Below are 27,256 nucleotides of genomic sequence, written 5' to 3'. Positions count from 1 at the left end.
AATAAGAATTTTAACAAACTTTTCATTGCCAACCGCAATACGCTGCATAAAATTGTTCCTTTTTTGTTTAGCAAGCAATAAAATAACAATGTTGAAACGCATGTGAACGGCATTTATATTTCTTATACTCTCTAGAATTTCCCTATTTTTATAAGTTATCTCATCACATGTACATATTTGACAACAATTGATCCATCAACTGCTAAGTTGTCTGAAAGTTCTTGAAACATTTTGGCTCGATTGTCGTTCATTACGTAGTAATTCATTGACTTGAGACATTTTTGGGCTTCCAAGCTACTCCTTTCATTGACGTTGAAATCCGCACATATACATCGCTAAAACCACAATCGATGACTAGGATGCGATATAACAGCTTCACTGTAAATGTTTAAAAGTATATAGCTCCTTTTTTACTAATATTTGGTGCTGATCAAAATACCCGTACATGCAAGTGCTTAATATAAACACACTTTTTATATAAACAACATGAAACAGAACTATTTTATAGCTGTCTATTAATTGTTATACTAAAATATAGTACATGCTTCTGAAAGTCTGAATTTAATGTATGTATAATAGTTGTGTTTATATAAATGCAAAGGCGTATTAATAGAAATACGAAATGTACGAACCCAAAATTGAAATATTGGTCTTAAGGTATACTTGTCTGAATCAAGTGATCGAGCAAACGACTTAAAAAAATGTTGAGGTAATTAACATGTATAGATAATGAACTTGATTAAATCTGAATTATGTATTTTCCTTTTTCGCATTTAACTAAGGCATATGCTTCTAGTCAAGAGTGTTGGAATATACTATAAGCCACAAATAAAAGAAATATTTGAACAACTTTCATGATGTTTATAAGATTCTCCATCATAAGGATTAAAATAATTTTAAGAAAAAATTGAATGTACTTAAGAAATAAATACGGAACTCAATAAAAAGTGAAAAATAATCAAACTTAGAAATACACTAATACTAATAATTTTACTAACTAAATAAAAATAAACAAAAACCTTATTAACCTATCTACCCCACGTATTTTATTTTCTACTATATACACATAATTTAGCTTAATACCTATCTAAGCCTATTTATTTATTTACAATGTTATTTTAACTATGAACTAATCACTTTGAAGTCACTACGAGCAACAAATTAGATATGTTTTGTTCGTAATTTAATTTTGTGTATAAGTCATAAAATTATATTATTATTTTTGTATTGCTTGGGCTTGGCACAGACTTTAAAATGATCATATGTCGCAGTAATCTTTGAAAATTGAGTGTTTCCCTCGATTTCTCCGTATTCCATCATCGGATCCTGTCTCGGTTCTAAGTGCACTCTTTTGAATAAGAAGAGAATTTTGAAAATTGGCGCATAACTGACAGAGAAATCGGTGAACATACATAAAAAATATACAGTCAAACATAAAACCTCCTTTTTATGAAAATAGAAAGTATAATTGGGACTACACTAAATAAACAATATCTTAAATTTCACTTTATAACTATTAGGGTTTTTATCATTAGTGTTGTTATTATCTATGGTCGTTGTTAAAATATTTTACATGTTCACTGTGATACCAGATTGTGTTTCAAAAATATATCTATTTTTTATTCGCTGTCTACAATTTAGTACAAAGGAAAGAAACGTTTTTCCTTCTAATCTTTCACAAATCACACGTTAACTCAAAAATATACTTTTACCTTTATACACATATTCAATCCTCTAGATAATTAGCGATGTTGCACACCAAATCAAAGAATACCTAATTTGTTTTTGTTTTAGACATTGAACTAATGCGTAGTTTTTTTTCAGGCAAAGGATAATTTCCCAAAAATATATTATTATAGAATTGTTGATCGCTGGCCATAATCTTTTACATAAACAACTCTTACATAAACTAAGACCCATGTAAGTAATGTTGATTGTTCGTCCTGTTCACCCATGATTCTCTACACCTGAATTACTGTAAACATCTATTTTTCAATACAATAATTCTAAATATTCTGAGTAAATATTTAGATATTCATTTCGAAAGAGTTCATCTTAAATTTCAACAAAAATAATAACTGACAGCCATATGCTCACATTTAAGTATTATATATGAACTATCACGAAGAAAAATATTACTCCGCTTGATCGTACGGTTTTCCCGAACAACGACCAGGATTTTCTTCTTGTACAAAATTTACGTGATCCATTGGAAAAATATCAAGCGAAGGAGCAACATTTCTCATTCTTTCGCTTATGTTAGGATATATAGCAGCTTATAGTGTTCACTCAGAGGGTCTCCAGAAACAAAACATCAGGAAACTGAAAAATGTATGCCTGTTTCTACCGAACATGTTAGAAATAAAATATTTATAGAGCTGTAAATATTTAAATCCAACTAGGCGTAGCTTATCCAACTTTTATAGAGGTATTTGTAGGAAAAATAAAACGACATTACCTCTTAGATTTCCCCAAATTAATTCTAAGATTATGTTATTTTTCTTGCTTTTTCTCATATTTTATGAATGCAAATTAAATAAGTATCACCCTTGATACAATGCAGACTTCAAAATAGTTTTTAAATGTTGTTTTTGAAATAGTTTCTAAAGCCTATTTCGATTCGTTTTTAACATAAAATAATTTAAAAAAGGGTTCTAAAATACTTGATGTTAGTTCTCTAGTTTGAGAATAGTTAGTCCAAGTCCTAGAAAGCCAAGGTTAACGTACAGCGATTATAAAATGCTATATTTTGAATATTTTATTAAAAAGCGAAATACGAATGTCGTACAAAAAATTATGTAAGGTGAGCCCACCAGTCCCGCCACTATTTTGATTTAACACTAAGGTGGGGCAAAAGATTCGCAACTACTTCAATTGCGTGCAATCTTGGTTATATGTAAATGTCCATATATTATTGTGGATAAATATACGCCACAAGAACGAGCTGAAATAGTGACAATATTTAGTCAATGGCAGTGGGACTTTGCCCCACCTTATATTATATACATAATTCCCACGTTTTGGGACTTTATATAAATAACTTAAAACATTTTAGTAATATTTTTATCAACATTTAAGTGCCACTGATTAAATTCAAAATGAAGAACCCCACATTTTTTGTTTGTTAATATGTTTTTCTCAATTTCTAACATCAAAGAAAGTAATATGTATAAAAGGTAAAATGATAATATATAAAAAACTTTTCTAGAATATATTATTATTTCTTTGCATAATAATTTTAATATAAAAAATAATTAAGAAATAATAATGATGACAACTGAAACATCAAAAAGTGTTTTTTTTTTAATTTACATAGTGATAGTTACTTAACAATTACAATACAATAACATTTAACAATTTCACATAAAATCAACATTGTATGCCGACTATAATTGTAATACTTTATCGGTTTCAACTACGTTACGTGATCATAACAATGGAATTGTTGATGGTCCTGCTTTAAATGATAATAAACTTTATACGAGTCCATATACTTTTGTGCTAAATTCTTAAAATAGCATACAGCACGCGATTTTATTATTTTAAAAGTTTTAAAAGATTTTTTACACGAATTTAAGTTAATTAAGTTTATTTAATAAAGTAATCTAAAATTAGTTTCATTGCTGATACGCGCAAAGTGTGCGTGGGAAAAATTCATTAGTAACATTGTGTTTTTTTAATAGATCGTTCAGTTTTAATAGAAATAAGTTATTATTTAAAATAAAGTTACTTAAGACATTTTTTCGAAAATATTTTTAAAATATACCCTATTTACACGGATATCAATCGCTAATTGTATTAGTAATTGTATTTAACATTTGGTTTTTTGCGAGATTTTCATTGAAACATTTTATAATCACACATCAAAAGATTCATTCGACTCTAGCTTATTAATAATTATAATAAAGAATGTAATATTTTTATAATTTAAAAATCGTATCATATGACAATAAAATACGATACTTTCAATTAGTGTTGGGAACTATCGACTAAAAACAGTCGATAGTCGCAAAACAGTCGAAACAGTCGATAATCAAAAAACTAGCGACTTAAAATAGTATTTATTATTTTCAGTCAAATGCACGGTTCGACTATTTTATTCAATTCGTTATGTCAAACGATGTACGAATCCTTTCCTCTATAAATTGTGAGAGACTAAAGGACGGAGATAATTGCTTGAGGTGGTTAGTTTTGTATATATTTTATATATGGTTACATTTTTCAACGGTAGTATAAGCGAGAATGAGATATAGAAATTCCTTTACGAATTAACTTTAAAAAAGAAAAGGAAAAAAATTATTACTGAATACTATTATAATAATAATATATAACATGCAATTTATAATTTAATTTTAAATGAAGTAGAATGTTCTATGGATCTGTAAAAAGGAATGGAATTTTTCTATGGAATGGAATAATACCCCACAAATATTTTATTGTATTTTTAATTTATTAATTACTATTTGTAAATAATATACTATAATAAATATAGACAACATAATAGAACTTAAACAAAACCTAAATACTAAAGATTACAGTAACCATAAATACTATATAAAAATTAAACATATACCTAAACATAGAAAAATAGAAAAATAACTAATCCGAATGAAATGATAAACTGCTTTATTTATTATTGAACCGAAACATTTTTTAACAAAAATCGGGAGAGTAATCGAAATATTACCTATTTTTGCTACAAAAACAAAGTATTTTACTATTTATCATTCCCAATTTTAATCCTTTTTACCCTATTACATTAACAATCTTGATAAATATCGTAACGAAATGCTATAATATTAATATGCAATATATTGTTATTTACAAGAAAACTACCAAAACGATCATAAAACTACATATAATATATAAAAATCTATGTAGGCATAAATTGAGTACATTTTTGTCAAGGTTGTGGCTAGGACGTTAGAGCCAAAACGTTAAAAATCAGTCGAAAGAAACAATTAGAACTAAAAATAGTAACTAAAAGTACGACTTAAACAGTCTATAGTAAATAGTAACAAAATCAGTGGACCGAAAATAGCCACTGAAAACAGTCGACTGAAACAGTCACTGGTAAAAAGTAGTCAATTACTAAACAGTCAATTGTCAAATTTCGATAGTTCCCAACACTTAAATTATAATTAAATAGTTGCAAACTAATAATGCTTTTTTTAACAGAGAAGGTGGTATTTTGGCCAAAGTTACCAAAATTATTATTATGAGTGCTTATAACATTTCTCTGACATATAAATCTTTATAACTTCTATAAGATACTCTCTACTTTTTTACGTCAATTTTTAATTACAAAACACTATCTTAAACTATTATTATCTAATAAATTAAACAAACATTAATGAAGAAATGAATATTCAAGTAATATATTTTATTGTCATAAGTGGGCATATTTACATTTTTTTATTTAGTTCCTTCGTTGCTTTGTTTTCTTGTCATGTTATTGTGATATCATTGTATGTCTCCCTAATACTACCTTAGTATCCTCTGGAGGCCTAATACACCTTACGAACATTTGAATATCCAAGTAATGTACTTTATTTTCATAAGTGGGCATATTTACATATTTATATCTAGTTCCTTCGTAGCTGTGTTTTCTTGTCATGTTATTGTGATATCATTGTATGTCTCCCTAATACTACCTTAGTATCCTCTGGAGGCCTAATACAACTTACGAACAATTGAATATCCAAGTAATGTACTTTATTTTCATAAGTGGGCATATTTACATTTTTATATCTAGTTCCTTCGTTGCTGTGTTTTCTTGTCATGTTATTGTGATATCATTGTATGTCTCCCTAATACTACCTTAGTATCCTCTGGAGGCCTAATACACCTTACGAACATTTGAATATCCAAGTAATGTATTTTATTTTCATAAGTGGGCATATTTACATATTTATATCTAGTTCCTTCGTTGCTGTGTTTTCTTGTCATGTTATTATGATATCATTGTATGTCTCCCTAATACTACCTTAGTATCCTCTGGAGGCCTAATACACCTTACGAACATTTGAATATCCAAGTAATGTATTTTATTTTCATAAGTGGGCATATTTACATATTTATATCTAGTTCCTTCGTTGCTGTGTTTTCTTGTCATGTTATTATGATATCATTGTATGTCTCCCTAATACTACCTTAGTATCCTCTGGAGGCCTAATACACCTTACGAACATTTGCATATCCAAGTAATGTATTTTATTTTCATAAGTGGGCATATTTACATATTTATATCTAGTTCCTTCGTTGCTGTGTTTTCTTATCATGTTATTATGATATCATTGTATGTCTCCCTAATACTACCTTAGTATCCTCTGGAGGCCTAATACACCTTACGAACATTTGAATATCCAAGTAATGTATTTTATTTTCATAAGTGGGCATATTTACATATTTATATCTAGTTCCTTCGTTGCTGTGTTTTCTTGTCATGTTATTATGATATCATTGTATGTCTCCCTAATACTACCTTAGTATCCTCTGGAGGCCTAATACACCTTACGAACATTTGAATATCCAAGTAATGTATTTTATTTTCATAAGTGGGCATATTTACATATTTATATCTAGTTCCTTCGTTGCTGTGTTTTCTTGTCATGTTATTATGATATCATTGTATGTCTCCCTAATACTACCTTAGTATCCTCTGGAGGCCTAATACACCTTACGAACATTTGCATATCCAAGTAATGTATTTTATTTTCATAAGTGGGCATATTTACATATTTATATCTAGTTCCTTCGTTGCTGTGTTTTCTTGTCATGTTATTATGATATCATTGTATGTCTCCCTAGTACTACCTTAGTATCCTCTGGAGGCCTAATACACCTTACGAACATTTGAATATCCAAGTAATGTATTTTATTTTCATAAGTGGGCATATTTACATATTTATATCTAGTTCCTTCGTTGCTGTGTTTTCTTGTCATGTTATTATGATATCATTGTATGTCTCCCTAATACTACCTTAGTATCCTCTGGAGGCCTAATACACCTTACGAACATTTGAATATCCAAGTAATGTATTTTATTTTCATAAGTGGGCATATTTACATATTTATATCTAGTTCCTTCGTTGCTGTGTTTTCTTGTCATGTTATTGTGATATCATTGTATGTCTCCCTATTACTACTTTAGTATCCCCTGGAGGCCTAATACACCTTATGAAAAAATGAATATTCAAGTAATGTATTTTATTTTTATAAGTGGGCATATTTACATATTTATATCTAGTTCCTTCGTTGCTGTGTTTTCTTGTCATGTTATTGTGATATCATTGTATGTCTCCCTATTACTACTTTAGTATCCCCTGGAGGCCTAATACACCTTATGAAGGAATGAATATTCAAGTAATGTATTTTATTTTTATAAGTGGGCATATTTACATATTTATATCTAGTTCCTTCGTTGCTGTGTTTTCTTGTCATATTATTATGATATCATTGTATGTCTCCCTAATACTACCTTAGTATCCTCTGGAGGCCTAATACACCTTACGAACATTTGCATATCCAAGTAATGTATTTTATTTTCATAAGTGGGCATATTTACATATTTATATCTAGTTCCTTCGTTGCTGTGTTTTCTTGTCATGTTATTATGATATCATTGTATGTCTCCCTAGTACTACCTTAGTATCCTCTGGAGGCCTAATACACCTTACGAACATTTGAATATCCAAGTAATGTATTTTATTTTCATAAGTGGGCATATTTACATATTTATATCTAGTTCCTTCGTTGCTGTGTTTTCTTGTCATATTATTATGATATCATTGTATGTCTAACTAATAGTACCTTAGTATCCTCTGGAGGCCTAATACACCTTACGAACATTTGAATATCCAAGTAATGTATTTTATTTTTATAAGTGGGCATATTTACATATTTATATCTAGTTCCTTCGTTGCTGTGTTTTCTTGTCATATTATTATGATATCATTGTATGTCTCCCTAATACTACCTTAGTATCCTCTGGAGGCCTAATACACCTTACGAACATTTGCATATCCAAGTAATGTATTTTATTTTCATAAGTGGGCATATTTACATATTTATATCTAGTTCCTTCGTTGCTGTGTTTTCTTGTTATGTTATTATGATATCATTGTATGTCTCCCTAATACTACCTTAGTATCCTCTGGAGGCCTAATACACCTTACGAACATTTGAATATCCAAGTAATGTATTTTATTTTCATAAGTGGGCATATTTACATATTTATATCTAGTTCCTTCGTTGCTGTGTTTTCTTGTCATGTTATTATGATATCATTGTATGTCTCCCTAATACTACCTTAGTAACCTCTGGAGGCCTAATACACCTTACGAACATTTGCATATTCAAGTAATGTATTTTATTTTCATAAGTGGGCATATTTACATATTTATATCTAGTTCCTTCGTTGCTGTGTTTTCTTGTCATGTTATTATGATATCATTGTATGTCTCCCTAGTACTACCTTAGTATCCTCTGGAGGCCTAATACACCTTACGAACATTTGAATATCCAAGTAATGTATTTTATTTTCATAAGTGGGCATATCTACATATTTATATCTAGTTCCTTCGTTGCTGTGTTTTCTTGTCATGTTATTATGATATCATAGTATGTCTCCCTAATACTACCTTAGTATCCTCTGGAGGCCTAATACACCTTACGAACATTTGAATATCCAAGTAAAGTATTTTATTTTCATAAGTGGGCATATTTACATATTTATATCTAGTTCCTTCGTTGCTGTGTTTTCTTGTCATGTTATTATGATATCATTGTATGTCTCCCTAATACTACCTTAGTATCCTCTGGAGGCCTAATACACCTTACGAACATTTACATATCCAAGTAATGTATTTTATTTTCATAAGTGGGCATATTTACATATTTATATCTAGTTCCTTCGTTGCTGTGTTTTCTTGTCATGTTATTATGATATCATTGTATGTCTCCCTAATACTACCTTAGTATCCTCTGGAGGCCTAATACACCTTACGAACATTTGAATATCCAAGTAATGTATTTTATTTTCATAAGTGGGCATATTTACATATTTATATCTAGTTCCTTCGTTGCTGTGTTTTCTTGTCATGTTATTATGATATCATTGTATGTCTCCCTAATACTACCTTAGTATCCTCTGGAGGCCTAATACACCTTACGAACATTTGAATATCCAAGTAATGTATTTTATTTTCATAAGTGGGCATATTTACATATTTATATCTAGTTCCTTCGTTGCTGTGTTTTCTTGTCATGTTATTGTGATATCATTGTATGTCTCCCTATTACTACTTTAGTATCCCCTGGAGGCCTAATACACCTTATGAAGAAATGAATATTCAAGTAATGTATTTTATTTTTATAAGTGGGCATATTTACATATTTATATCTAGTTCCTTCGTTGCTGTGTTTTCTTGTCATGTTATTGTGATATCATTGTATGTCTCCCTATTACTACTTTAGTATCCCCTGGAGGCCTAATACACCTTATGAAGAAATGAATATTCAAGTAATGTATTTTATTTTTATAAGTGGGCATATTTACATATTTATATCTAGTTCCTTCGTTGCTGTGTTTTCTTGTCATGTTATTATGATATCATTGTATGTCTCCCTAATACTACCTTAGTATCCTCTGGAGGCCTAATACACCTTACGAACATTTGAATATCCAAGTAATGTATTTTATTTTCATAAGTGGGCATATTTACATATTTATATCTAGTTCCTTCGTTGCTGTGTTTTCTTGTCATGTTATTGTGATATCATTGTATGTCTCCCTATTACTACTTTAGTATCCCCTGGAGGCCTAATACACCTTATGAAGAAATGAATATTCAAGTAATGTATTTTATTTTTATAAGTGGGCATATTTACATATTTATATCTAGTTCCTTCGTTGCTGTGTTTTCTTGTCATGTTATTATGATATCATTGTATGTCTCCCTAATACTACCTTAGTATCCTCTGGAGGCCTAATACACCTTACGAACATTTGAATATCCAAGTAAAGTATTTTATTTTCATAAGTGGGCATATTTACATATTTATATCTAGTTCCTTCGTTGCTGTGTTTTCTTGTCATGTTATTATGATATCATTGTATGTCTCCCTAATACTACCTTAGTATCCTCTGGAGGCCTAATACACCTTACGAACATTTACATATCCAAGTAATGTATTTTATTTTTATAAGTGGGCATATTTACATATTTATATCTAGTTCCTTCGTTGCTGTGTTTTCTTGTCATGTTATTATGATATCATTGTATGTCTCCCTAATACTACCTTAGTATCCTCTGGAGGCCTAATACACCTTACGAACATTTGAATATCCAAGTAATGTATTTTATTTTCATAAGTGGGCATATTTACATATTTATATCTAGTTCCTTCGTTGCTGTGTTTTCTTGTCATGTTATTATGATATCATTGTATGTCTCCCTAATACTACCTTAGTATCCTCTGGAGGCCTAATACACCTTACGAACATTTGAATATCCAAGTAATGTATTTTATTTTCATAAGTGGGCATATTTACATATTTATATCTAGTTCCTTCGTTGCTGTGTTTTCTTGTCATGTTATTGTGATATCATTGTATGTCTCCCTATTACTACTTTAGTATCCCCTGGAGGCCTAATACACCTTATGAAGAAATGAATATTCAAGTAATGTATTTTATTTTTATAAGTGGGCATATTTACATATTTATATCTAGTTCCTTCGTTGCTGTGTTTTCTTGTCATGTTATTGTGATATCATTGTATGTCTCCCTATTACTACTTTAGTATCCCCTGGAGGCCTAATACACCTTATGAAGAAATGAATATTCAAGTAATGTATTTTATTTTTATAAGTGGGCATATTTACATATTTATATCTAGTTCCTTCGTTGCTGTGTTTTCTTGTCATGTTATTATGATATCATTGTATGTCTCCCTAATACTACCTTAGTATCCTCTGGAGGCCTAATACACCTTACGAACATTTGAATATCCAAGTAATGTATTTTATTTTCATAAGTGGGCATATTTACATATTTATATCTAGTTCCTTCGTTGCTGTGTTTTCTTGTCATGTTATTGTGATATCATTGTATGTCTCCCTATTACTACTTTAGTATCCCCTGGAGGCCTAATACACCTTATGAAGAAATGAATATTCAAGTAATGTATTTTATTTTTATAAGTGGGCATATTTACATATTTATATCTAGTTCCTTCGTTGCTGTGTTTTCTTGTCATGTTATTATGATATCATTGTATGTCTCCCTAATACTACCTTAGTATCCTCTGGAGGCCTAATACACCTTACGAACATTTGAATATCCAAGTAATGTATTTTATTTTCATAAGTGGGCATATTTACATATTTATATCTAGTTCCTTCGTTGCTGTGTTTTCTTGTCATGTTATTGTGATATCATTGTATGTCTCCCTATTACTACTTTAGTATCCCCTGGAGGCCTAATACACCTTATGAAGAAATGAATATTCAAGTAATGTATTTTATTTTTATAAGTGGGCATATTTACATATTTATATCTAGTTCCTTCGTTGCTGTGTTTTCTTGTCATGTTATTATGATATCATTGTATGTCTCCCTAATACTACCTTGGTATCCTCTGGAGGCCTAATACACCTTACGAACATTTGAATATCCAAGTAATGTATTTTATTTTCATAAGTGGGCATATTTACATATTTATATCTAGTTCCTTCGTTGCTGTGTTTTCTTGTCATGTTATTGTGATATCTTAATATGTCTCCCTAATACTACCTTAGTATCCTCTGGAGGCCTAATACACCTTACGAACATTTGAATATCCAAGTAATGTATTTTATTTTCATAAGTGGGCATATTTACATATTTATATCTAGTTCCTTCGTTGCTGTGTTTTCTTGTCATATTATTATGATATCATTGTATGTCTAACTAATAGTACCTTAGTATCCTCTGGAGGCCTAATACACCTTACGAACATTTGCATATCCAAGTAATGTATTTTATTTTCATAAGTGGGCATATTTACATATTTATATCTAGTTCCTTCGTTGCTGTGTTTTCTTGTCATGTTATTGTGATATCATAGTATGTCTCCCTAATACTACCTTAGTATCCTCTGGAGGCCTAATACACCTTACGAATATTTGAATATCCAAGTAATGTATTTTATTTTCATAAGTGGGCATATTTACATATTTATATCTAGTTCCTTCGTTGCTGTGTTTTCTTGTCATATTATTATGATATCATTGTATGTCTCCCTAATAGTACCTTAGTATCCTCTGGACGCCTAATACACCTTACGAACATTTGAATATCCAAGTAATGTATTTTATTTTCATAAGTGGGCATATTTACATATTTATATCAAGTTCCTTCGTTGCTGTGTTTTCTTGTCAAGTCATTCTGATATCATTATATGTCTCCCTATTACTACTTTAGTATCCCCTGGAGGCCTAATACACCTTATGAACAAATGAATATTCAAGTAAAGTATTTTATTTTATAAGTGGGCATATTTACGTTTTTATATATAGTTCCTTCGTTGCTATGTTTTCTTGTCAAGTCATTCTGATATCATTGTATGTTTCCCTATTACTAGTTCCGTAATTTTTTCTTAATAAAATCAGATTTATTCACTGTGTTCTCCCAAATGCATTTGCTATATCTGCATATTCTATATCTCTTCGTCTTGGTATTGTCAGCATTGGATCATAATCCAATTCTAAATCACTGATCATGTGCTCTTACATGGTGACATAATTCATCGTTCAATACAATCCTTTCCACATATCCAAACAGTTCTTACTTGTATATTTTTCTAGACCTGCATGTCAACAATTCGATTTAATTGAATATGCAGTGATAGGGAAGAAGACCTCACATGGCCATTGTTCAGCCAACTAGTTTGCACATTTTTTCAGACCAATGATCTTTATCTACTAAAATACTACTCTCTGGAAAAATCTAAACCGAAAAAAAATTAGTTAGCATGTAGTAGATAATAAGAAAAAAAATTATTTCACTTTAAAATAGTGGAATAAAACACTCGCTGGGTTATTTTCAAATAAAATATAGCCGGCTTGGTTGGCGCAGTGCTAAAGGCGACAGGACGGTCCTTCTACTGTTGCGATAGTCGCGGTTTCGAAACCTACTGGGGCATGGTCGTAAATATACATTTGCGATTGTTTAATATTTGTGATTGTCCTTAGGCACGAGTGCGAAATTCGATGATTTCTAAGTTGGACACTCGCCACTCGGTAGGCTTAATGCCGAGGACCTAGGTTCAGAGCACCCGTTAAACTGAAGGTCCAGTCCACATAAACCCTCGTTGGTAAGAAGGAGACGAAGAATGCTGCATTGCATTCACCATCTTTCATAAAAAGCCATGAATTAATTCAAACATCTAGTATTTGATATGAATATTCATCCTACACTGTTTGCAATTCTGCATCTTTATTAGCTCCAATTGACCTGAATGCTTTTCCATATTAGAATAAGTAATTCTGAATATACTAAATCAATATTTACATATTCAATTTCACATCGTAAGGTTTAACAAGTTAACGATAACTGACAACCATATGCCTATATTTGAGTATTATATATCATGTAGCATAGTACTGTTCAACCAAATAATGACCAATCAGGCTTTTCTTCTTGTAGAAAATTTACGTGATACCTTGGAATCAAGAGCAACCAATAGATCAGGAAATTAAAGAAGGTGTCTGTTTTTATCGAACAGATCCACAAACAAAAATTCCCTGCAATTTTTTTTGGTTTTTTATTACCTTTTTATTTCTTCATATTCACAAGAAGTAAGGCTGTCTCTCTATTTCCTTCTTTAAATATTCCAGCTGAGTTTCTGAAAATATTCCAGTATTAACTGATCTCATCGAAACTAACAAGGAACCAATTGAAATAAAATATTTTTACAAAAAAAAATTTAACCGATTTCAAAAAATTAATAAGCAACTCACTAAAATGTAAAAAATATTTGAAGGCTCGGCACCGATTTCAAACTGATTTTTAATTAGTTAATACAACGATTATTATGTACATATATTTTAAAACGTTTTTTTTTTTGTTAAAAATTTAAGTTTGATTATTTTTTACATTTTAGTTCTTTTTTTTTTGTATAAATATTTTATTTTTCTCTTTTTAGTATTAGATATTTGCTCAATAAAATATACAGTTATTTTATTAAGTATTACAATGGATATCGCAACTAAAGGTACAGCCCGTTTGAAGAAAAATAGAAATAAAGAAACAATGATTGAAAATAAGGAATGTTTCAGGCACTGGCGTCTATATCGTATATTCTAGGTGATTTGACAAATGTTCCAACCAAGCTAGAAAAAGAGAAAGTTGCTGCTCTGTTGGGAATTGAACCATCTATTACACCATAGTTCGTTTACCATAGAAGGTTCCAACTATTACACCATAGTTGCCTACCATGTTTGTACGACTTCTCATATGATATGGTTAGTGCTAAAAAACAAACTGAATGGCTTTTGCACAGAACTACTTCCAATTTTACGTCAAATCAGTTGAGCAATGACTTTTTATCAAAATAACTGTTTATTGTAGATAAAAAATATATAAAACGTTGTACGTGCCTTGAAATTTGAGGCTTTCTCTCGATTTACCCCCCTTCCCCCAACTGATCCTAACTTGGAGTTTACCAATAGGACCATCTTGGAAGGGCATTCTTTCGAATAAAAGAAGAATTTTGAAAATCGGTCTATAATTGAAGGAGTAATCAGCAAACATAAGTTTAAAACATATATACAGCCGAACCTCCTCCTTTTTCGAAATCAATTAATAATTATAAAATAGTATGAGATATTAAAATATATTAGTTTTTTATTTTCTTATCCCATTTTTTATATCTAAGTTAATAGCACTTAACACTTCCTATTTTAATGTTTCCAAGAATATTTGTATCGGTTTTGCAAAATGTAGATACCATAATGCGGATTTCGGCCATTTTCCGCACAGTACTCTGCTCAAACGTATCAATTTTAGTCGATAGTGATCCCCATTAATAGTTTTATCAAGTAATGTCTTCAAATACTCGTCTTCAATTTTTTTTAGCTGCCTTGAACGCTTTTTTGTCTTCGTTGACAAAAGTTCAGTATTCACATATTAATATCGATGGACCATCATTGTTATAAGTTTCACACAGAGACTCAAAATTCAGACACTTTCAACGCACTAAAAAGCGCTTGTTCAGACTTTGACAAAATGATACATACTGAAATGTGAAGCGTATCGGTGAGGTTTCAACCTGAATTTGGTAACAAATGTATTTCCAATCGCCGTCTCAAAAATGTACAATCTGTGGTAAATGCTCTAAAATTAATTTATAGACCGTAATTCGTCAACACAATTTTCAAATTAACATTTCACTAATAATTTATCTCTATCTATAATGTATCTTTGTATTGAAGCAATAATGATTATTTGTTCAAAAATACGTTTTACATACTTTTAAGTCTCTATGTTAAATATTCTGTGCATTAAGTGGTTATTTCTGAGGTCTAACAGGTACTTTATTTCATGAACAGTTCTATAAAGTTTTCTTTTAAAATTACAACTAGATCTAATAAAAAATGTTAATTAACTACACTTCTGTTAATCGATTGTAACCAGAAAAAATCATTAATTAAATTTAACTGGGGTGGTAACGCTAAATATTCGTATTGAATATTAATTAGATGCAAATGAGATTTAGTGTCTGAATTGAAATATTAAGGAAACAAAGGTATCTGAGCTCAATGGTACTCATTTCCATAATAAAGATCTGGCGACAAGATATTTGAATTAAAATTTATTGTGACTGTTTGCTCACCGGAAAAATAACTTAACAATTGCTTTCGGGTCTCCAAAACTGACATGTTTAATGTTTTATAATTTGCCTTTCATATGCAAATATTTACTAAACAATTAGTAGAAAGGGCAAGTTATGAAATACGAATTCATAACGGTTTAAATCTAAAATGTCTAGAAATTGTTTTGTTGGAAACATTTAAATGCAGATGTACTAAAACGAAGTGTTTTAGCTTTTGGTTACCTTTTGTTTTAGTTTTAGCTCATGGTGTTTTATCACAGTTTATTAAAACTTTAGTTGCTTAATTTTTAATACATGTTAACGAGTACTCCAACTGAGATCAATTTTTAATAAATAAAAAGTCTGTCTGAAGTTAAGTTTAGTTTTCAATTTTGTAAATATTAAATCTTTATGCTTAAAATAACTTCATAGAACTTGAGTTATTTTTATATAAACAATGTTAATTCCATCCCAGACTGTGTAACATCGATCAGAATAAGCTTCAATGCCAATTTTTAAACCCTCGGATTGTTATTCAGAATATTCGCCACTTATACACGAAATATATTCACATTCATTTTTAAGAAGTATTTTTCTTTGAAATCAAATTTCCGCTGTTTCATGGGATCTTGGAAAATCTGGGGAAAAGCCTTTGTTTATACTTCAATAATAAAGTATTGGAAGGACATGATGTAACATTTTACACCGTCTACTGTAAATTTTTAATATTGGGTTGGGAGTAGTTTGATGACGATTATATTAACAATAGATCAGCCCCGGACAAAAGAACTAACTTCAAAACTAATGCAGTATTTGTATTTAAAATGTTTTATTAGGAGTGAATATTATCTATAAAACAAAAATGTCTGAGAATGAAAGTGAAATATAAATTTAATAGAATTTGAATTTTAGAAATTACGGTAATTGGTCTAGGAATGTCGGCCGAGGATAGAAATATCGATATATCAATATAACGGATCTGCCAAAAAATATTGATACCTTTTAAATATTTTAAAACGTAATTCATGTACCAAAACTAGAGGTTAAATGTTTATAAAAAATATCTTTATTTTGATTTTTTAATATTTAAAGTCTTCTTTATACCAATGAGAATTGGTATACCTCTACGGTCCTCCGCATTAAGCCTACCGACTGGCAATTGACCAACCTAGAAAATATCCCAGAAGACATCCGGTCTTAACCAGCCTGGTCACTGGCATGACTGGCATCATTTTCCTTGTCGGATTTTGCACTCTTCCTTAGGAGAAGCACAAATAATATACAATCGCAAACATAAGTTTACCACCATAATGTTTCGGGTATTATCCCCAACAGGATTCGAACCCGCGACTATCGGAACCCTCCTGTCGCCTTTACCACTGCGCCAACCAAGCTGGCTAATTTTCTTTTGCTATCTAAAAATATCGGTCAACAAAAATATCAATATATCGATATTTCAGCATCTCTAAATCATCCTGCAGAGAGGGATTTGAGCCAATCTTCTCAGGAATCAGGAACAAAAAGACTATGTGTACTTCTAATAGACAGGAGTCTTTGCGTTTTACCCTCTTCAATGAAAAAATTAGTTACAATACGTAACCGAAACAAGATTATCGTGAACAGTAGGTTATTCAAGTGCGTAGTTAGAATAATAGTATACTATTTGTAACAATGATTGTAATACAAGAAAGCGCATAGTTTAAGCTACTTGTATAAATCAGGCAGTGAATATGAATAAAATGAGTCATATATCCGCCAAACCATTATAATTTTTAGTTTAAGTTTAGTTCAATAAATAATTGAAAGTATTTGTCATATTTACTTTATTAATCCAAAAAAAAACGCAATCAGACTTCAACAATTTTAACTAAATTTTCAATTTCAGAAATATTTCCTTCTCTAAATTAGAAGATTTGGAAGTAACATCTAGTAAACTAATTTATCTGTACTAGTTAATCTGTAACTATGAGTATAAAATTGTGCAAATCTAGCAACACTAAAATCGACGACAAAAATTATCGAAATACGTTCGTTCACGAAGAACTTTTTGTCTTATTGGTTTTTTTCCATGTGCAGGAAAAACGTTATTACTATAAATGCTATTATAAAAACACCAACACCGAATTATTATAGATGTAATTCTAGAAGAAAATTATCGAGTAGGTATAAACTCTCACAAAGAGACTTATTTAAATGTCATTGATAATATGGTACAGCTTAATTGATGGTACTTAGACTCTACAGACTATTATGCTGAACCCCATTACAGTAATTTTTAATACAACAATTTTGACAAGTAAAAAAAGATGTCTTCACTACCGATGCATTTATGATACCATTTTATAAATATATGCAACCTATGTCTTGGAATCTGCTTTCCGCGTTTTACTAAAATGATTACTTGAGGTGGTTACTCAATACTTATTAAAGTATTTCAACCGAAATATTTAACTGATATTATTGCAAACAATGATGAAATTTTAATTGAATTAGTTTATATCGAAGGCTGCCTTTTGGTTTCATATTGGCGAGGAGCATTTTCTTTTGCCTGCTCAGTTGGTGTTACTCGAGCTTAACCTAACTTAATATCGTTGAAATATATAATTACAGGTAATGTATGAGTAAAAACTGTGAAAAAGCAACTGCTTGTTGAATACTGACTTTGGTTGTGTGGTCTTATTAATGAGTGTACAGTAATATTCAGATAACTGAGCATTCATTCATTATCATGAAGTGAACCCACAGAAGTGTTTATTTGTATAAGGATGAAAGGATACTTCTATTTTAATTAAACGATTTTATTTCATGAATAATTGCTTTGATATGCCATCTCTTCAGCCACAGTTGTATTTTACTACGCGTGTTTGTGTTTGGAGGTTCTTTTATGCTGTTATTGTATCTTCGTGAGATACTAAGATGGCTGTGTCGTCTACATATGTTGCCACAGTACTGATCTTGTTTTATAGTGAAATGCCTATATGCGGATAAGATTTTTGTGACTGAAAATGTGGATAAGGAAGGAGTTTCTTGAGTTTAACCTGCAACTTTGCATACGATTAATTATCAAAAGCCTGAAATATGTCCAATAATACAGTCGATCAACAATTTTTGGCATTTAAGTCCATATTTCTTGTGTATATTCACTTGTTCAAGTGTTCCCTACCTATTATGAAATAAAAATTGATATTTTGGAATAACATTAATTTTTTTCTATTATAATATTAAGCCTCTTTATGTATAACATCTCAGAAACTTCCGAGATTATCGGTAGTAATCTTATAGGCCGTTAGGAAGTAGGATATAGATAATGAAAAGGTAGTAATTATTTTTAACATACTTAAAATATGTATTTTCAAATTATCAATCCTTCTTTGGTAAATACTTGGAGCAGTAAATGTATTTAAATTTAAAAACCTAAGTGCAAATTCTTATTAACAACATTCATACTATTATTAATATAAATTGAATAACATTATATAAGGTATACAAAAAATAATTGTAATAGTTTAGTTAATATATTAATAGTGTAATTGTAATAGTCAATCAATTTTAATTGTTTCAGGATGTAATCGCACATACTTTGGAGTTATTGGAAAAACCTATGATCTAGAACTGCATCGACCCAAGGAGGATAAAATTCCATTTGTTTGCCATCTGACGTTCACGGCGGGAAGTGGTGAATATGGCGACCTAATTCAGGTAAATATGTTCTGCACGCCACACGTTTGCAACATATATAACGTTACGGTATCACGTCATAACGCTCGAACGTCATCTACCTTAAATATACGACCAATTAATACCGGTTATTGGCCAATTTAAAGCGTACCAACATACAAAATTAAATCCATAAATTCGCTTGCAATTCAGAAGGGCTTATATTATTACTGCACCTTGCTTGAGAATTGACATTTTGATTTTTGGCTTCAAATTGTTACCGTAATATTCCGTGGGAAATTCTATTAACTTCGTCCATATGAAAAATTGACATTTTTGACAATTTATTGAATAGGCGAAATATTGAGCATTTAGATATATATGGTTTCAGGTAGAGAATAACAATTTTCTATAAATTGACGATAAATATGACGTCGTGCCATTGGTAAATTTAACTCGTTTTTTCTTGAAGGAATCGCTATAATATTATATTTACACATTTCACTTTGCTGCAACTATCTTTAGAGTTTTTATTTCTCTATTTATTGGTCGAATATTTCGACACTAACAGTCACTTTTTGAACAAAAAATCGACCTCATATTGTTTAATAGATAACACACATATAATCTATGTGAAAAGCTATAGTAAATGATTTTAAGCAAATTAAGATAAGTTTAAATTATAGGCTTGCCTATTTTTGCTTCTATTCTCAATTTTATTTCAACTGTTATTTTCTGGTATTTATTGTGCTAAAAGTTATCAGAAAACCTATATAAAGCTATATAAATAAACAAATATGATAATAAAAAGGAATGCCTTATTAAAACCTGTGAATAATAATATTGGGCTTTTATTTTTAAAATATCCGATGTATAAGAAGCTTTCAAGTACTTGTAGTATTCAATTACATCGCCTTTCAGAAATAACCTGAACATGAAATATTTTTAAAAAAGTGAAAATATTTATATTAGATATGGAATTTCATTAAATTTTTTTTTTATTATTATTAGCCATATAAATATGTTTCCGGGCTTTCTTGTTCTACAGTGTTCGATAAGGATTTATCCGAAACACAATAAAAATAAGCATTACATTAAATGCCACTCAATAGTGGATTTCTAAATATTTACAGATGATTGATTTGAGACTATTCATTATTCCAATATGTTATAAAGTAACTGGTAAACCATAAAAGTGTTATTTGTTATAAATTATTGGAATCATATAAAACCTTTATTAGAGAACATTGCTGTGCACACTGAGTAAACATATTAAAAAATATAAGTAAACGTATACCCAATATTAATAATAATCCCGTGAAATTGATTCACGCGCCATTTAAAACGTTACAATATCAATTCATAACAAACTGTACACGGTAACCTGGAATACGATAGAGCCTAAATAAATTATGAATATACAGCTACTATTCTAAAATTTAAAGCCAACTAACGTTCCAAATTAAATTCATAAATTTACCTGTAATTTCGAAGGGTACGTATGAACAAAGCAATGTTTTTAAAAAAACTTTAATTTAATTATTAAGAAGGTACATCGGTCGTTTAACTAAATAGTATTCTATTGGTTATTATAACCCCTTTTTTTCAATATATTATACTAAATATTATATATGAAGCAAGATGATTAATTTATCTTTAATAATTTATTTGTTAAATGAGGTACAATAATATGTTTTATTTTGTTATTTGTTTAACTAATTGTTAGTTTAACCTTTTGAATTCAAAAATTATCATGTTATTGATTATTAATGTATGAATAATGCAAATGTCCTCTGAATGTTTGAATAATGATAATTACACCTATGTGAATTAAAAAAAATTGTTAAGCCTTATAAGCCTTGTGTTGGACATTTATTTTTTAACTATTAAAGCGCTTGATATGGTTTTTTTAAAGTTATATTGTAATGTTTCTTTTTTACTTAACAAGAAGGCCTTTTAGCTTAACATTTCACCGTTTTAACAGAATTACAAATATGGGGAGTCAACAGTAGGTTTAGTTTCAGTTGTTACATAGTATAAATTAATTAAATGCAGTGAAAGTAAATTAATATGTCAAGTTTGTAATATGACAGACTTAGTAGCAAGAGAAAGAAATATTTCACTACGAGCTTGTCGCACAACTAAACCCGATAACAAGAAGGATCATCTCTGCCTTCTCTGTGTCTCCGATTTAATGATTTTAGTATCCGTACATACTGAATTTTGGCAGCATCTTTGTCGGATCCGTAATATAGATGTTAAACAATCTTATCTATATTTTAAGAAATTGTAAGGCTTTGAAAGTTGGAAATCACAGGACGATAAAGAAAAAAAAATATCGCTTAAAGAATTTCTTAGAAAACAAGCAGTCAAGAAGCTTATATACCACTGTATAAGGAGTTATCTTCAAGGTAGTATTTTCCATAAAATTATCGATATGATTATTATCTTACGAATGAATTTTAGGTAGGGTACGATAAGTCAAGAAGGGATACAGGCAAAAAATTAATTTGAGTCTGTCTATATAAGTTTTTTTTTGCAAAAAGCAAATGCAAGTAGCCAATATAAAACCCAGAGTAATATTCGACAATTGAATTTTGACAGGGTAATAGGATATTATATATTTAAGTAATTTCAATTAATCTTCCAGTTTATAGGCTTTGTAGAAGTGCAGGGAAATATTGCATACCATTATTCCTAAAAAGGTAGCTATTTGTGATTGTTGATAAGGAAAAGTATTCTGCCAAAATATCAAAGAAGAGGCCTAAGCAGAAATAAAAGAAAATAGTTATATATAATAAAAGGTATATACTAAAATAAAACACAAAATATTAACATCATTGAGTTTTTAGGTACTTGAGTTCTTAATTTCATCAATTATTGTGGTTTTTTTTAGACGGTAAGCGCTTTTTCTATGAGATATATTAACCGTGCCTTTATTTGGAAATTTTCTATTGCAGCTTTTATTGTATTGTAATTAATTAGTAATTAGTGTGAGAAGTATAAAGGACTGTATCTACAAGAAAGTTGTTATAAAATTTTATTTATATATAATTTGTAGTATACTTATGGCAGAGTTAAGGTTCATTGTAGAGAATATTCAGAGAATATTCAAATATTTGTAACAATGGGGACGCGCGCGTCAACGCAGTATAGCAATCAACCGGACCACGATGATTTTTAATGTATCCTCTGTACACATACGATGCGCACTGGTAAACGCAATCTCTGCGGCCATGCGGATGGGCCAGGTTCTGACCGAGGGAGTGAACGAGATATATCAAAATATCAGTTTACCTGAAATTCTCCATCAAAAATATCTTAGGCTAATAGAATGGGATCTAAATATAGGAAATTAGTTAGAATATATGGATGTCGCACTAAGTGGGGTAGCTGGCGCTTGTTCGCAAAGCGTTTAGTAGTTTCCTTTCTTAACGAATACCATTAATCAAATAACTTACTCATAAATATGTTATTAATAACCGTTAGCCACATAATGCATAGTCAGCATTCGGAGAAGATCGGACCTAATTGTTTTACAACACGCAGGAATTCGTTGTTGAAGCTACTCTGGTATAGGAAATCATTAAAATTTCATTTATTCATATCGTTATATCCATATTAATCTATATATTTTTAACTGATTATCATACCTATGAGAAAATTAGTTGATTTTGTCACAGATTAAGGAATTATTTTACTTTATTAGACAGGCATATTCAAACTAGTTTGAATTGCATGTTAATATATGCTCCTCAATGCAATAAAACGTCTGCCTGTCTTCTTGAAAACTATTTCTAACCATTAGTTATGAAATGTAAAGAATTTAAAATAACAAAATCTTTTATTTTATTAAACTATTTTACGAATGGAGCTAACAATTGTTGAAGGGCGAGCACAGAATGATACAGAGGGTTTAAATTTATTCTAATAAAAAGCCCTTATGTATATAAGTCTTATTTATGACTCCATTCAGTCTTAACATAAACACTACTTCTTTTAACTTAAACTTTTTGTTAACTAAATAGATAAATGTAGTATATATCAATGTGCTGCATGATTTGGTCAAAATAAAAGATTAATAAAGCAGATCATTCACTTTTTAGAGTGCACAAAAGCTGAAATAAAAATACCTAAATAATAATATGTTTAAAGTCGGAAATCCTTCAATAAATAATATCAAATGAATATTAAAATAGCATACATGGCTCCATGACTCAGATATACTGCGATATCATTATACTGTCATAAAACCACAGCATAAAGCTAAAGTGTCATGTAGGTCAAATAATATTCCAACTAGTATACAATATATAGGACTTAATGAGAGCAGATGCAGAAAATTATATTCATAAATCCTGCACATAAATTCCAATGTTATATATAAAAAAAGACGTTTCAATATCAACTATGTTTTTTGGCTATAAAAACAAATAATAAATATGTTATTATATATATCAATGTTAAATATAATATAGAGATTTATATATACTAGTCAGTGTTTTAAAATTATTTCCCCTTATTTTACAACAGTTCTTTTGAAATTCATTTATAGTATTTTTGGTCAAAAACTAGTGCAAAAAATAACGTAAGTGAAAAATGAAGTGCGTGAAATAAACAATGTATTTATTTAATTTTTTTATCCTCTGGAGGTAAATAAAATAAAATATTAAAAATCGAAAAATGGCAAACCACAGCGATTCAACCAAATCACCTGCACACTTTGATATAAGATTAGAACAATCAGCAATAACGCAAACTCCACCATCCGAATGGACTATAGTCATTAACAAAAAACGATTGAGAAGTCCAGAAGAAGAAATCGCGAGGAAACAAACAAGAATCAGTGACTATTGGTTACAGAAACCGATAGAGACAAAAAACAGCTTTAGCAACCTGTCGGAAGAAATTGAAGAGAATATACAACCAAGCCCTGAAAAAGTTGTTCCCAAAAGACCACCAATAATAGTCTATAAGGTAGGAGTAATAAAACACATCCATGACCTATTGAAAACCATTACTACGAACTACACAATTAAAACAATGAGCTATGGAACAATTAAAATCCAATTGTTCGAAGCGGATCACTTTAAAGTTCTTGTAACAGAATTAGATGAAAGAAACACCCAATACCATATATTCAGGCCAAAATCCGAGAGAACATTTAAATTCGTGTTAAAAGGATTACATCACGGGACGGACTTTAGCACCATCAAGGTAGCACTAGCTTAAAAAGGCCACGAGGTCATGAGTGTTCACAATATACGACATCGCACAACAAAAAAACCTCTGCCTATGTTCTATATTGATATAAGACCTAATGGAAATAATAAGGCGGTGTATGAAATCACCAAATTGGAAAATAATATTATTAAATGCGAACCACAATATATTAAAAGAATTATACCACAATGCATAAGGTGTCAAGCGCACGGGCACACAAAGACTTACTGTCGCAAATCATATAGATGCGTATAATGTGCAGGAGAACACAAAACAGGAGATTGCACTCGCAAAGTTCGCGATGAAAAAGTGAAATATGCTAACTGTAACGGAAATCATCCAGCTAACTACAGGGGTTGCGCAGTTCACAAGCAACTACACCATAAACTCTATCCTGCCTTAATGGAAAAAGGAATAAACAGCAACAAAAAGAATCCACACCTACCAGTCTACCCACCACACCAAGTCAACCAGATATAACTTATGCCCAAATGGTGGAAAATGGTTCAGCACAAAATCGAGAGACGACACCTCAACCTACTGAAACTAGCAACATCTCTAGATTAGAAAACATGATGGATCATCTAAACTAATGAATCAAATGAGTACGATGCTTGGTCTACTCACAACTGTCGTCAGCAAACTTGCCTAATGCCTGAAACCAATAGCTACAAAATCGCCGTTTGGAATGCCAATGGGCTTCAACAACATTCCAGCGAAATAAAAATGTTCGTAACTGAACAAAATATTGACGTTTTCATGGTTTCCGAAACACACTTTACGGACAAACATTATTTAAAAATTCCTAAATATAAACTTTATCATACAAATCACCCTGATGATAAAGCATATGGAGGTACAGTCTTAATAATTCGAGATGATATAAAGCATTTCGAAAAAGAAAAATTCCGTAACGACTACCTGGAAGCCACCAGTATAACCATAGAAGAAGTCCATGGACCATTAACAATTTCTGCGATTTATTGCCCACCCAAACATAACAACAAGGTAGAACAATTTTAAGAATTCTTCAGTACGCTAGGTAATATACTTATAGCCCGAGGAGATTATAATGCAAAACATTTAATGTGGGGTTCGAGAATAATAACCTTAAAAGGTAGAGAACTGCTAAAAACCACAAAGATAGATAACTTACAACATATCTCTACTGGTGAACCAACATATTGACCTTCAGACAGAAATAAAAAACCAGATACAATAGATTTCTGTATTACAAAAAATATTGATCCAAAAAATGTCAGGTAGAATCATGTTTCGATCTGTCTTCTGATCATTTACCAAAAATAGCAACAATTTCTTCAAAAATTACCATCAAAGATAAACCCCTTTCTCTGTGCAACAATAGACCTAACTGGCCCTCATTTAGAGAAAACTTAGACTGAAACATCTCTCTAAACTTACCGTTACAAACTGAAATGGATATAGAAATAGCAGCAATAAATCTTACAAAAAATATACAGGAGGCAGCATATTCCGCAACTAATAACAGTGAAACATTTCCAAGAAAAAATACACATATATCATGTATAATACAGTAAAAGATAAACAGCGAAGGACTGAAGAGAATAAAAGAAAATTTAATAGGGCAATAAAAGAGCTGAAAGAACTAATCCAAATTGAACAAAATCAAGGCATTCAAGAATACCTAGAAAACTTGACATTAACTGAGGCTACAGACTATTCATTGTGGAAAGCAACAAAAAATCTTAGGAGAAAGAACTAATCCAAATTGAACAAAATCAAGGCATTCAAGAATACCTAGAAAACTTGACATTAACTGAGGCTACAGACTATTCATTGTGGAAAGCAACAAAAAATCTTAGGAGATCCCAGCAGCATAACCCACATATTAAAACAAACAAAAACAATTAGGCGAGAAGCAATAAAGAGAAGGCCGACATTTTCTCAAAACCCTTAAAAAATGTTTTTAAACCTTTCCAGTCTCAGCTACATAAACATGAGGAAAATAAAATTACTAGCTTTCTAGATTCGCCATTCTAAGTGGATTTGCCGCACGAGAAATTAATGGTCAAAAAAGTTAAACAAACAATAATGAGAGAGATTAATATTAAAAAAGTATGGCATGCAAGCGGGCTTGCAGGTTAAACTAAAGAAACTTCTTCCTCATCCGGACTATGAGTTACTAAAATCGTATCCCAGTAATAGACATTTTATTGTAAATCAAGGCTATGAACATACCGAATTAAATCCTATATATTCAGGAGTTCCGCAAGGTAGTGTACTGGGTCCAGTACTGTATCTTCTGTATACGGCTGATCTGCCCAGCACAAAAATAACTACTGGGGCAACATATGCAGACGATACAGCAATCTTAGCATCCCATGAAGATCCAGTCACAGCATCAATAAACCTACAAACCCACCTGGAGCAAATACAATTATGGTTGAAGACATGGCGCATTAAAGCCAATGAAACAAAATCCATGCATATGACGTTTACCCTGCGTAGAAGAACATGTCCACTAGTGAATATCAATCG

At 30.4% G+C, this 27,256-nt stretch overlaps 1 protein-coding gene across 1 annotated transcript in view; it reads left to right on the top strand.

Moving 5' to 3' along the window:
- The window catches only part of LOC143190835 (uncharacterized), a 33,132-nt gene extending 13,454 nt beyond the window's left edge, over positions 1-19,678 (top strand). Inside the window, exon 3 of the mRNA XM_076395401.1 lies at positions 19,419-19,678. Within this exon, the coding sequence (XP_076251516.1) occupies positions 19,419-19,678 (260 nt within the window). The remainder of the gene's footprint in view (positions 1-19,418) is intronic.
- Positions 19,679-27,256: the final 7,578 nt, after the last annotated feature.

The sequence above is a fragment of the Rhynchophorus ferrugineus genome, unplaced genomic scaffold (genome assembly GCF_030347505.1).
Source record: "Rhynchophorus ferrugineus isolate W39M unplaced genomic scaffold, kcgeb_rfMv2 rfM2, whole genome shotgun sequence".
In the NCBI taxonomy this organism is placed as follows: Eukaryota; Metazoa; Arthropoda; class Insecta; order Coleoptera; family Curculionidae; genus Rhynchophorus; species Rhynchophorus ferrugineus.
The sequence above is the reverse complement of the archived record's forward strand: the minus strand, read 5'-3'. Positions and strand labels throughout refer to the sequence as shown.